General features: G+C 51.2%; 5 protein-coding genes across 5 annotated transcripts; 3 read left to right on the top strand and 2 right to left on the bottom strand.

The window, feature by feature from the left end:
- Positions 1–1,142: 1,142 nt before the first annotated feature.
- Positions 1,143–1,559, bottom strand: CABS01_13583 (uncharacterized protein; the record flags this gene model as incomplete). Its single annotated transcript, XM_060546925.1, has 1 exon — positions 1,143–1,559. The coding sequence occupies one exon, from the start codon at positions 1,557–1,559 to the stop codon at positions 1,143–1,145; it is 417 nt and encodes a 138-aa protein (XP_060394749.1).
- A 1,107-nt stretch (positions 1,560–2,666) lies between these two features.
- Positions 2,667–3,023, top strand: CABS01_13582 (uncharacterized protein; the record flags this gene model as incomplete). The annotated part of the gene is made up of 1 exon (XM_060546924.1): positions 2,667–3,023. The coding sequence occupies one exon, from the start codon at positions 2,667–2,669 to the stop codon at positions 3,021–3,023; it is 357 nt and encodes a 118-aa protein (XP_060394748.1).
- A 373-nt stretch (positions 3,024–3,396) lies between these two features.
- On the bottom strand, positions 3,397–6,131 carry CABS01_13581 (adenylosuccinate lyase; the record flags this gene model as incomplete). The annotated part of the gene is made up of 18 exons (XM_060546923.1): positions 3,397–3,723; positions 3,796–3,849; positions 3,939–3,979; positions 4,048–4,063; positions 4,114–4,163; positions 4,225–4,273; positions 4,323–4,365; positions 4,511–4,522; positions 4,575–4,602; positions 4,723–5,078; positions 5,131–5,169; positions 5,270–5,347; positions 5,396–5,421; positions 5,545–5,567; positions 5,628–5,681; positions 5,746–5,752; positions 5,814–5,941; positions 6,005–6,131. The coding sequence occupies 18 exons, from the start codon at positions 6,129–6,131 to the stop codon at positions 3,397–3,399; spliced, it is 1,458 nt and encodes a 485-aa protein (XP_060394747.1).
- Positions 6,132–6,631: 500 nt separating this feature from the next.
- Positions 6,632–9,138, top strand: CABS01_13580 (WD repeat domain-containing protein; the record flags this gene model as incomplete). The annotated part of the gene is made up of 6 exons (XM_060546922.1): positions 6,632–6,654; positions 6,717–6,834; positions 6,891–7,052; positions 7,110–7,642; positions 7,693–7,835; positions 7,886–9,138. The coding sequence occupies 6 exons, from the start codon at positions 6,632–6,634 to the stop codon at positions 9,136–9,138; spliced, it is 2,232 nt and encodes a 743-aa protein (XP_060394746.1).
- Positions 9,139–10,955: 1,817 nt separating this feature from the next.
- Positions 10,956–11,270, top strand: CABS01_13579 (uncharacterized protein; the record flags this gene model as incomplete). Its single annotated transcript, XM_060546921.1, has 1 exon — positions 10,956–11,270. The coding sequence occupies one exon, from the start codon at positions 10,956–10,958 to the stop codon at positions 11,268–11,270; it is 315 nt and encodes a 104-aa protein (XP_060394745.1).
- Between the last annotated feature and the right edge of the window lie 1,454 nt (positions 11,271–12,724).

Below are 12,724 nucleotides of genomic sequence, written 5' to 3'. Positions count from 1 at the left end.
CGGGTGAAACTGCAAGAGGTCTGGTGTTGCTCATCCACGTATACCAGGGTTGTTCAAGAGAGAGTAGCCTTTGCAGATGAATGGGGAAGGTGAGATTGGTGAATTTACATTTCGGTGTGGTTTCTAGCATCGATGATTGACTATGGTGTATTCACATGTGAATATCATCTGACGGGCGGAGAGGAAGGAGGGCCGGAGGTTGGATCTGAGGCAGACTGCGGAGGGGGTTTGGTGTCGGTATATAGAATCTGGGCGGTGTTCGAAACGATGATGAATAAGGAACTAGGAAACTGTTGAAACAGACAGCAGAAACTCCGACGCCGCCCTACATCCTACATCATTTGTTGGTTGGTGAAGTTCTGTATGAATGAGCCTGGGATTCGAGTTTATATAGCAATCTCTGGGATGTCATGTGGATTCTGATTATCTTCCAGGCTCACCGATACTGTAGATAGAAGCCCGTAGCTGAGATAGGAAACGCCGATATTCTATGATGCCTTGGCTACGAGAACACCTCCGATGGGATTTGGGCATTAGAAGCGAGCCAAAAATCGTTATGATGAGTTGACCCGTGGGGTCTTGGTTGGTACTTACTCACCTGGCGAGCACTTCGGAGATCGGCAGTATGCGAAAGCGCGATGCAGGGGTGTGGGAAAGCTTGGTTTCCATTCTAATTTCGTTCCGACGTTCGTTCTTCTATGAAGTTCTGAGAGATGACAATATGGTGCTTGGGATGGGGGGCTGGCCAGAGGGAGCTTTTGGATCTTGTGTTCTGAGAACCTGGTCGTGGGAGAGTCGTGTGAGAGCCATGGTAAACCGCTGTCCGAAAAGCCTAGCTCTAAGAGTCACACTTTCAAGGTTTTCATTCACCATTGGCGGCTTTCAAACGTTAGATTAGGCACGGAGATTTAGTGAGTCTTGCATGGCTGAGAATCAACCTCGAATTGAGGTCAGATCGCACTCACAGCTACCAGAAGCTGACGGAAGTCATACTGACGGAAGTTTTGTGGAGCATCGATGAAAATGAGGTCAAATATCAAACAGTGGCAGGATTCCGTGAGATTTTCAAGCATCTTGTGGTATAATATCGGTCCTGAAACCCTCAAATCTTTCCGCTCTTCATCCTCAAACAGACAAGACTTTTAACCACCATAGTAGCCACCACCAATGGGCCTTCCAATATATCCGCCTCCAACTCTACCACCACCATTACCTCCACAAGCTCGCCTTCCGAACCCGTTATGCTCCATGTCTCTAGTCTCAAACTTGGCCTCGTCAACCTCGAAAGGGAACCTGGCATTTTGTCTCTCGATCGGGTCGGCGCTGTCATACAGATCCGTCTTGAGAGGGTCGACGGCACTGCCGACGGGGATGGAGTCCTCTTCGCTGAAGAACATGAAGAAGGTGTCTGCGGGCTTGGTGCCGTCGCAGTTGGCGTCCGCCACGACGACGTTGTTTTGGTCGGCGCAGTAGGTTTTGGCACCCTCGGTGACGCGGGCGACGAGGATGGCGGCGGCCAGGGACTTTAGGCCCGGTAGGGCCACGTGTTGCCGCTTCATTGCGAAAAGAATGTAGTTGCTGTGTGTGTCTCTCTCTTTGAGATGTAATGAATGTGAGAGAGTTGGCCTGTTTAAAAGAGAGTCGTGAGCTGGAGAGAGGTCTTGCTGGCTCAGCTGGGGAAGGAAGACATCGGGGTTATAGATGTGGATGCTGAGCGCTTCAGCCTGTCACTTATAATGCTGATCCTCACTTGTAAAAGGTACGAGCCGCTCGCAACTCGAAGAGTTGAAGTTCATAATACAACAAGCTTTAGTAAAAGTGGCAACCAAGTTTCCAAACTAGACCCAGGGCTGTAATACTCGCTTCATCATGGGAGCCTATACTTAAAATCATCAATTAGACACACTGGGGGAAATTTGACTACGGAGCCTCCGAGTGCGGTTTCATCGGCCTCATCGGCCTTTATTGATCAGTCTCGACTTCCGTCGGACACTTCGGTAGCCGGTGGGTGGGTTGTTGAGGCTGACAAGTGAACCTCGTAATTAGCGTGGTAAGTTTGACGGTTTCCCACGTATTCGCGCGAACAAGCCAACCGGTATGCTGTTCTCTAATGAGGTTGGGCAGTGGAAACGTGAGCACGGTTTCTTTCACACTTTTGAGTTGAGCGTGAATAAGGTAAATTCGGCGCGCAACCGATCAATTAAGCTTTTAGCTACGCCTCTGCTCCAACCACTTACACGACTCAGGCAAGGGGGGATCGTCATTTCCGAATATACGACGAACGACTCAAGGAAGGATTTGTATTTGAGTTGATTACTAGGGAACCCATTCAAGGGTAATTGTGGTAACTCAAGACCTACAACTCTAATTCAAGAGTCGACTATTCGTCTTAATCATGGGATGAACACCAATCGTGCCAATCTCGTTCACGCACATATATACTTGTCGACAAGCGCAACTGCTCTCGTTTGACGGATGTCCCCTCTACGTTGATCCCCACCTAGTCTTGAAAACCGTTCAAGTCCAAGGCCTACCATAAAGCAGACCCAACTTCACAGTCAGTTCCCGCCTACCCTTCTACGCAAGAACACATGAAAAGAAAAAGCAACACCATCCCAAAAAAAAAAAACCCCCCCAATAACTAACACGTGAATCACCCAACACAGATGCGTCTCGCCTCACTCCTCTCCGCCACAGCAGCGGCCATGGCCGTCTCCGTCCAAGCAGGAGGACAATGCGCCGACAGGACGGCCAGCGGAGACGCCATCACGGGGTTCCGCTTCTCGCCCGGCTGCAACACCTGGCAGTGGTACTCCCGCGACAAGGGCACGACCATCACGCTCAACCCGGACTGCCAGCTGCGGCAGGCGTGGCCGAACCCGACGGCCGTCGGGTACGTGTGCATCCGGAACAAGTCGGGCGGCAACAAGTGCTTCGCGGCGCCGACGGCCGCCGATCAGAACTTTTGCGGGATCCCGGCGGACTGGTGTAACAATATCGAGAACATGTGGGGGTGGGCGTAGTTGTTCTGGGAGAGAGAATAAAATTTTCGTGGATTATGTTGCTTGGTGCCTTTTATGTTGTCACCTTCTTGACTACCTTGTGATACTTTTCATGTTCTTAGCATAGCGTCACACTGATAATAAAGATCACTTGGTCTCCAACGATCCGTAAATCCCAGTCTATATTTTCCTGTTTCTCCTGCGAGACGCAATCATAAACGATTTTTGGTAGCACGTGCGGCAGCCGTATGAACAGCCAGACCTCTAAAGCGCTTTTTTTCATCCCCTCTTATATCAACCTAAAGCGAGTGAACCCCCAACTCAGAGCCGACTTGATTGCCAGCCATGGTCACCGTCCGAGAAAACATACTACACTGACACAGCCCACCTCAACTTAGACGTTGAGCTCGGCAGCGCCAGTGTTCTTAATGTACTCGGCGTAGGGCTTGATCTGCTCCTGGACAGGACCGCCCTCGCCGCAGTAGCGCTGGACCATGGTCGCGGAACGACCGGTGAACAGGTTGGGGTCCAGGAGCTGGTCGATGGAGTCCCAGACGGGCTTGAAGTACTCGGTGGCCTTGATGCGCTCGATGAGGTCGTTCTTGCCGCCCTGCTTCTTGACGACGTCGGCGGCCTGGTGGGACAGAACGCGGATCTCCTCGTGGGCCTCCTGGCGCGAGCCGCCCTTGGCGACGATCTTCATGATGATGTTCTCGGTTGCCTTTTGTCGCCATGGTTAGCAGCCGATCTGTGCGCGACTAACATACTTTCCAGGGGATGTTTTGGGGCTTACCATGAAGGGGAGCTCTTCCATCACGTGGGCGCGGATGACCTCAGGGTAGATGACCTGTGAACTGTAAGTGATTTACTCCATAGTGATTGGGGTAGGCAAGCGTGGTGTTTTCCAGTCTGAAGGCGTGGAGAAGAAGGACTTACCAGGCCGGACGTGACGTTGTCGAGTCCGAGAAGGATGGCATCTAGGCATGTTAGCACAACTTCTTCAGCAGAGCGGTGGCTGTGGCGTCTAGAGCCGCTCAAAACTCACCGGCCAAGAGGAACATCTACTACTGATTAGCGCCGCGTCTCCATACTTCCAGCGGGGTCAACTTACCTCGGGGATATCTATTCTCCGAATAGCAGAGTCGTCGAGCGTGCGCTCGACTGGCCAGGTGTTAGCACGTTAAAAAATCACTTGGGGGCCCGGGGGTAGTGAGTGACTTACACCACTGGTCCGCGTACGTATCCGCGAAGTTGGCCGGCAAAGAGCGCAGCTAGGTGGTGTCAGCATCAATACTCTTCCACGCTGTGTAGTCGACTAACCTTGCGTCCGAGAGAGCAGATGCGCTCGCTGCGCATGGGGTTTCTAGTAGTGGTGTCAGCTCGTTGAAATGTATCTTGGTCGCTGGTTGAGGCCGCCTGTGCGAGCATCCAGTGTGAAGACGTGTGCCATCTGTTGAGCCCCTATAAGGACGAAATAGGGGGAAGAGAAAACGCGGGGATGTTTCTACCTCTTGTACGCCCTGTGGTGAAGTCAGCATATCATTTCTTAAGCCAGTTAGGAATTAAACATACATTGCCGAAGAACCGATTTGGTCCTTCTCTGGAGATATTGTCAGCTCGATATTCAAACAAAAGCCGCATCCCCCTTTTTGGACTCTCGACTTAAATGTTCCTTGAGTATGCAGGGCTTCAGGGGTAGGAGAGCCTATCAATCACTCACCAAAAGGCTCTTCCATCTCCTTGGAGTGGGCGAGGTGACGGATGTCATTGGTGATGTGCATGGCAGTCGCGCCCAGGCCGCAAATAGCGTTGCTGACGTCGAGATCGGTCTTGCGGGTGTATGTCTGGGTTGAGATGTCGTAAGTCTTAGGGAAGCCAGCCTTCTCACAGAGAAGGTCGTTGAGCTTGTCGATCTTGGCACCGTCACCCTGGAAGATCTCCATGAAGGAAGCTTGGGTTCCGGTGGTGCCCATCGCACCACGGAAGGCCAGACGCTCGCGCGCGGTCTCGATGTTCTTCAAGTCCATGCACAAGTCCTGGATCCATTGTGCGGCGCGGCGTCCCACGGTAATGAGTCTGGACGGAGTTCAGTGTGTGTTACTTGTGCAGGAACAGGGTGGAGGCTCACTGTGCGGCCTGGTAGTGGGTGAATCCCAGAGTTGCGAGCCTGTAGGTTGTGTTAGTCATTATCTTAAGACGGAATACTTCGCAGACGGATCGTCCAAGAAGTCGTGCCGGTCCAACTGCTCTACAAAGTCTTAACTTACTCCTTGTGCTGAAGAGCGAACTGAGAGAGGTTGTGAATGACCTTGGCCAGCTTGGGCAAGAGAAGGTCCATAGCATTTCTGTTGGGTGTTAGTTCTTAGCCTCTGAAGTCATATTTCTTGCATTACCTCATCAGGATGAGCTCTGCGTTGTCCTGTAGTATACTATGTCAGTCCTTGTTCCAAATGAAGTCTCGGAGACTTTTCTATCTGTTCCAAAGTGTCCCAGAATCATGGAAGGCGGCTCCCTTAATGCGAGAGGACTTAAGCCAACTTACAGTGACGAAGCAGCTCGTCGCCCCTATACATAAGATCAGTACAAGGAAGATGACGCGCATCGCGCAATTGACTGGATTCTTACCGAGGTGAATAATGCCAGCGGCGGCAGGCGCAACTTGGCCGAAAGCGTGAACGTCTGCGACCGAATATGTCAATATCTCATCATGATCCGTGTAAGAGCCTACGCCCAAACCACTTACGAGCCATCTGTGAAGAGCCGGTCAACATCATGAGAAGTATTTACCCAAAATTGAACGAGTTTACTCACCACGTCATGACGACGTCTCTTCTCCTCAACGGCAGCCACTTTGAAGTCCTCATCGGTCAATGTCAGGTGAGCTCTCATTTGCTCCAAAGCCTCCTCAGAGATTCCGTCGATGCCAAGCTCCTTCTCGCCTATAGCAGCAAGATCAGCAATGAGTTTCACCCGGACACTGCGAGAGAGACTTTTTCACTCACTCTCGGCCAACCACAGCCAAAGCTGTCTCCAGGTGGAGTGACGGTTGCGCTGGGAGAACAGCTTCTTGGCCTCCTCGCTGGCATATCTGCCATCGAGGGGCGTCTTGTATGTGTCAAGTCCGGACATTTTGAGATTTGTGTGTGTGGTAGTTTCTGAGGATATTCACGCCTTACACAATGAAGGAAAAAACTTCGCTATAAAATAGTCACCCTCAGAAAGTAAATGCACGAAAATTGTCCGGCGACTGGCACTGACATGACTTGGACCGATCGCGGGGTACTTTTTAATTGGGCAGGCGGTCGCAGATTTCGCAGTGCCCCGCTGCCCCACACCAGGCCACCGACCCCTGCATTCTGTCGCTGCCCCTCCATCGCAGTTTCTGGGCTCTCTTACCTCATCAGGTACGACGAGCGGTACTTTGGCTTGGCCCAAGCTTCCGCCATCGCCCTGTTCCTCTCCAGCCACCTCCAACCACAACAAGAACTACATCCCAATCCATCGCCAACCTGATCTCTTCTTATCGCGGTGAAGCTTTGGGATCCTCGAAGCCTTGGGATGCCAGTCCCGCTGCTTCTGTTTGATTGTATTTTGCAGGTCTCAGGGGAGCATTGCCTCTTCTCTATAAGATGAGGACGCTCGATGAAGCCCAGTGAGTGCGAGTCGCACCATCCCAGCTGTGACATCATGTTCACCGACTGATCCAACTCATAGGAAACGATGGACCGAGACATTAAAACATGCTGGGAATCTGTCAGACTTGCAAAATGCAGTCAGATATAACGGGCCTTCCAGTCCGTGCATTTCGGGACTCCGATCAATTTGTTGGAAGGTCGGTGTGAACTTGAAAGTTGATTTCATCTCAACTTGGAGCTGACAGCTTCTTAGGCATTCTTGCTGATGCCAGACGTTCCATCATCAGACTGGGTGCCTCAGCTTGCAGAATCGCGAAGTTTCTATTTAGAAAGACGAGATCATTTCTTGAAGTTCATCAAGCACCCCGAGGAGCTGGCCCAAGTCGCCATTGATCCGTTGACGGACGATCCAAAGGTGAGTAGCATGAAGCCAGTGTCTCATTTACAGATCTTTAACTCACATGTTATCCAGTCACCGTGGAATACTGTTCGACAGGACGAGATAATTAGGGCCGAGATTGCACAAGACGTTCGCCGATTGCCAGATGAGCCATTCTATCAAGAGGAGCAGACGCAGACAATGATTATTGATGCATTGTTCGTGTATTGTAAGCTCCATCCCAATAGTGGTGGGTATCGTCAGGGTATGCATGAACTTCTTGCGCCCATCCTCTTTGTTGTTAACAAGGACGCGCTTGATGCCGCGGCTATCTCGCCCATTGGCACCAATGTCGATACGAAAATGCTAGCCATGCTAGACTCTCTGTACGTTGAGCATGACGCCTTTGCCTTATTCTCTAAGATCATGGAAAGGGCAAGGGCGTTCTATGAAGTCCAAGACTCGATCTCAAGGGCAGCGATGTCGTCTGCTTCCAAAGACCGGGTGGAAACATCGGCCATTGTCGAGAAGAGCAAGCACATACATGAGGTTTGTTTGGCCAAGGTCGATCCTGAGCTGGCGAACCATCTCAAAGACATTGAAATTCTGCCACAAATCTTCCTAATGTGAGTTGAACCGTATCCAGCCACGTTGACTTTTGACTTACACATTGCAGCCGTTGGATTCGTCTCCTCTTTGGACGGGAGTTTCCCTTTGATGAAACGCTCGTGCTGTGGGATACCCTCTTCGCGGTCGATCCGTCTCTCAGTCTGATCGATCTAATTTGCGTCGCTATGCTTCTTCGCATCCGCTGGAGTTGTGAGTATTTTTCAGGATAACCCAACGTCACTGATGCTGATCAATGCCAGTGCTCGAGGCGGACTACTCCGTTTGTTTGCAACTGCTTCTCAAGTACCCGGCACCGGAAGCTCCTCACGGGCCGCATACATTTGTGGATGATGCGATGTATCTGAAGACACACCTCAATGTCTCAGGTGGCGTTTCGCTCCTCTTGAAATACACCGGGAAAATGCCCAGTACAACACAATCTGCTAGCAATTCGAGGCCCACGACACCAATGGGCCAAGCTTTCTCATCCTTCAGAAATCGGACCAAGGGTGGCCAGTCACCAATTCCGTCTGCGAGTAGGTTTATTCAACAGCAAGGTGGTGTGGAAGCACTTTTTCAAGGCGCAGCCAAAAGCGTTTTGGAGCGAGGCGAGAAACTTGGCATCAACCAAGCAGTACGAGACGCCATGGGCGATATCAAGAGAAACATGCAAGGGCTGAACGAAGTACGCTATCCTCCTCGGATGGCAAGGCAACTGCTTGGCGATGACTCGGCAGCCCAGGCCATCGCTGCCATTGAGCAACGGAATAAACTGCTGGCCAACATGTTAGACGAGACAGTGACAAGTCTCAGGTCGTTGGCTACTACTAATCTAGAAGACAAGGTCAAGACGTTGGAGCTTGTCGAGGTAGCGGCTGCCAAGGTGCAATTTGTAAAGGTTTACTTGGAAGACCCGACGATTGAAGTACCAAATCTGGAGGGCTTTACCAGCCCACCGCCGGAGGAGGCGAATACCGAGACCCTGATGGAAATAGACGCGAACGACAGTGCTGTGCTAGGGGCGGCGGTTGCTGCAGAGAGTGTGGCAGGCGTCATTTCGACATTGTCTCTGGATGAGCATGAAAAGACAAAACCCCCGACCTCGAAAACAGCCATTCCCGACGTCATGGACATTACACAAGAGGCACCCGCCGATAAACCAGCAGAACATCCGTCAGCTCTGGTTTCAAGCCCAAAAGCTGACGCACCTCGCGTGAAGCCATTGGAACGACCTCAACCGCCTATCCCAACACGATCAACCCTCGCCCAGTCTTCCTTCTCCTGGATGCTAGAACCAGACCAGTCTGCCCAGTCCGCCTCACCACCCAAGTTGCCCAAGTCGAGCTCAGGAGGCGCACACCGCAAGAAGCCGTCTGGGAATATCAGCAGGGAGCGCAACGCCTTTCTGTTCGGTGAGGTCGTCGCTGACTCCGAGGATCAGACTATGCCAATCAAGTCTGACGACATATTCGGACTACAGCCCATGGACAAGCCCAAGTCTCCCTTCCCATGACAATCACGAGTAGAGGTTTAGATGAAGAATTAATGATGATTAGTAGTGCTACATGAGCCAGCTATACGATAACTACGATGTTATGCTCGCGCAGAGATGCGTCGTTCTCATTAGATCGAGAGAAATAAGGCCTTTACAATATTGGACTATCGCCAGACTTTCCCAGTGAGAAGACATGCCATTGTTTTGAATTGTGAGACATGATGATATCGACTAGGTATTTAATAGGATAAGTCAGCCTGTTCTGTCGAAGTCAGTGAAAATAGACATACATTCTCAATATCATCACACTTGAGATTTCTTTCACTTCTAGTGGAATCATACCAACGCAGAACCATCAACGAGGCAGATTGTGGTAACCACTGGTCCCCAAATGATCAAATTTTGATTCTCGTTGCACCTCATTGACTCGGAAGGCTGCCTTGGGTAGGTAGGTAACAGTGTGATGGGAAGGAGCGTCCTGAAGGATTGGCAAACATGCCTGAACCTTTCTCAACCTCCCGATGATACCGATATATTCCATCCCAATGTCCTTCCTGTCGCCAGCACCCATCCGGCCAATTGGCCGGGTGGTTTACACTCTGACGCAGAGAAGTCAAAACAAATACTCCAATGAAGCCGTGCTAGCCTGAGGGGCGCGCTGTTTGATTCCGGGCAGGGGCGTGTATTCGAGAGTCAGTATCTCCCAGCCCACATTCCTTTCCTTTCCTTTCCTTTTTCTTCTTTGTATTACTTTTGAGTCGTTACGACTCTCTCTATTAGTCTTTTGGGGTCAGAAAGCGTTGAGGCTTTCGAAAATCTTAAGCCAGCACTAATATGTTTCCAGGTACTCAGCCGTGATTGTAACTTATCGGGCAGTCCCATATACCTCTCAGCGGGTATCAGAAGGAAAAGCCATCCATCATCACGTCTGCGAATATTTTTGCTCATATTCCCTCGAAAGGCCAAAACCTCAATGTTTACATCCATTTATTGTACGCTTACAGAATCAGCTTATCGGGAATACATACTTTGAGATAAGCGTCAAATATATACTTCATCACGATGCGGATAGTCAGATACTCGCCCGGTCTCCAGAGCCTTGTATCAGCAAGGCCCCGACTGACTCCCGGGCTTCCTCCCGCGCGAGTGAAATGTGTGCCAACGGCACTGACGAGGGTGCCGTTTCTACCTCAATTTTGATGGAGACGAAGGATCATAGTGATAACCGAGGAAGGAGCCTGTTGGTTTAGTTACGCCTACCCGGTTGATGTTGGATGGACCACTCCACCCTGGAACTAACCCAGTGTGGATAAATTCTTCACGCCTTTGCAGAACCAACGACGGACCCGATGGATGCCAGGACCAGTCTAGGTGAACCTGTCAATTTCAGCCTCCACTTTGTCACATCGTTCCAACACAGACTCTACTTTTGCCTCGGACGTTTCGCCTCTCGCGGAACGTTATCCTCGCATACCTGGCGAGCCAAGACCACTTCTTCACAAACACTGCATGGACCGACGTCCAACACAAGTCACAAGGTCATCATCTAACCGGCCCACTTTCATCCCAGAACAATGCTCAATGTTCACCATTCCTGTCTCTCCGGTCTTGGCGGTGGGAAGGGGCGTGGTTGTAGACAACGCCGGTTCAACGTCGAAAACACGACTGGGTCAAGCGTCGATGTTTGTTGAAGACACGCACTGTCAGCACCTTTTTTGGGAACATATCGCTTCGATGAAGCTTCCACGCCGAATGAGGATGGCCCTCGCGGAGAGAGAGAACGCCAAGGCAAGCAAACCAGCCGCCCGACACTTCGAGTACTGAACGCTTTGGAGATGGAGTCTTCCGCTCCAACGGCCACCAGCCCAGATCAGCCTCTGACCCCGAAACCGCATGTTGGTTGCAAGATATTAGCTGTAGATACGCAGCCCTGCCGTAGTCGAGAGCAAACATGCAGCGGGTCACCATCTTCACCAACCAATACTCCATTCGCCCCTGCAGGTCCACGAGGCCATACAGAGAGGCAAGAAAGGAGCCAGGATATTGAAATGGGAAAGGAAGGGGGGAACAAGGAGACCGTCGTCAAAGAAAGGGACGCTGCAGATCCGAGTCCGAACGTCCACCGCCTTGGGGCGTCTGACAAACAATAACCGCTGCACCCCTCAGGTGCGACTGGCAAACTTGGAGAATATGCACCACACAGTGAAGAATCCGCCCTTCAACCCGCCGTTGCGTTTCTGTATAGCAATACGCAATTCTCCAAGACGACAATCAAGGGCGTGGAGTTGTCACATGAGGCCAGCAATCAACAGCAATCAATACTCTCTCTAGCTGGCTGAGCACAGCAACGGCAAGCAAACATTGCAGCAAACAAACAAGATACCTCCCTACACACTCTCTTGCCAACAAGCCTCGCTCGGATACTGGGTGACAGATTAGAACAGTACCTCCATACCCTGTCTTGTCACTTCCGTACAGAGAAATCACCAACATGACGGTCCCAACTGTCTGGTTCACCTCAGTCCCAGGTTGTTTGATAGGGGCAGAGCCGAGGCTGACATCCCATCTACGCCACCATCTCCAACATTCTTCATCACCACCGCCATCTTGCATCGATTCTACTAACATTTTCGTCACCCACGCCACCCCCAGTTTGTCACCATCTGCCAAACTTATTCACGAAGAGCCGACATGACGGTTCGCTGTCCCTGTGTTGGGAAAATTAGCCGCCGCAGAAAGAATGCTTCATCCCTTACGGCCGCTTGGTTTTGCTGCGCCCCTATCTTTGGCCGGAGATCATCATGCGGTCGACCTATACATAGCCTTCAAATGTACATCGGACTTTACGCATCACAGCCTCGTCAACTCACGTCACACTGTCCGCTGTAGCAAACCGGTGACAGCTGCGCATAACATGCGCCATGCCCGTCAGCCCGGTCAGGATCGATACATCTGAGCTCGCAAACACGCGTACGTACATTCGCCCTACCAACAATGGGCAGAGGAGACAAAGCAGGCTGAGATACAGACAGACCGCCCAAACCACCCCCAAGTTCCAAAGATGCGCTTGCGTAAGAGTTATGCCATAGACTACGGACGAACATTTCTAGAATTCTCTACAGGCCAATACTCGCAGCATTCTCTTTACGGTTCGGGAGCACAGCACCAACACTGCAAGCAATGTTGGATGAGGAATTCCAAGCAAGTCCAAATTCCATGTCAATGGGCAATGTTTGTGGGATTCGACAATAGGTGCCCTTGGACACTTCGCCTAATCCCCCTTGGCTCAAGGGCAGTGATCACCCGGTTTCAGACGGGAGAAGGACAATGGTAACAACGGTCCAACGTTCAGAGATTACGAAACCCCCCACAAAGGTGTACAACCCTTTATCTTTCCGTCCGCCTCGTCTGACCATGACTGAAATCTCCCTCGAAATCCCCATAAGGCGAATTCCGTCAAGAACAAGATCCGATGGCCCGTTTCCGTTGCCTTGTGCAAACCAAATAATGGGTTTCCAGAGCTCTGGAACGGGATGATGGAAGGGACGCACAAACTGGTCATCCCAGGTTCGGAGGATAACGTTGGATTATTGTTGAACTCGTG

Source organism: Colletotrichum abscissum (assembly GCF_030869225.1).
Source record: "Colletotrichum abscissum strain IMI 504890 chromosome Unknown Scaffold_46.1, whole genome shotgun sequence".
In the NCBI taxonomy this organism is placed as follows: domain Eukaryota; kingdom Fungi; phylum Ascomycota; class Sordariomycetes; order Glomerellales; family Glomerellaceae; genus Colletotrichum; species Colletotrichum abscissum.
The sequence above is the reverse complement of the archived record's forward strand: the minus strand, read 5'-3'. Positions and strand labels throughout refer to the sequence as shown.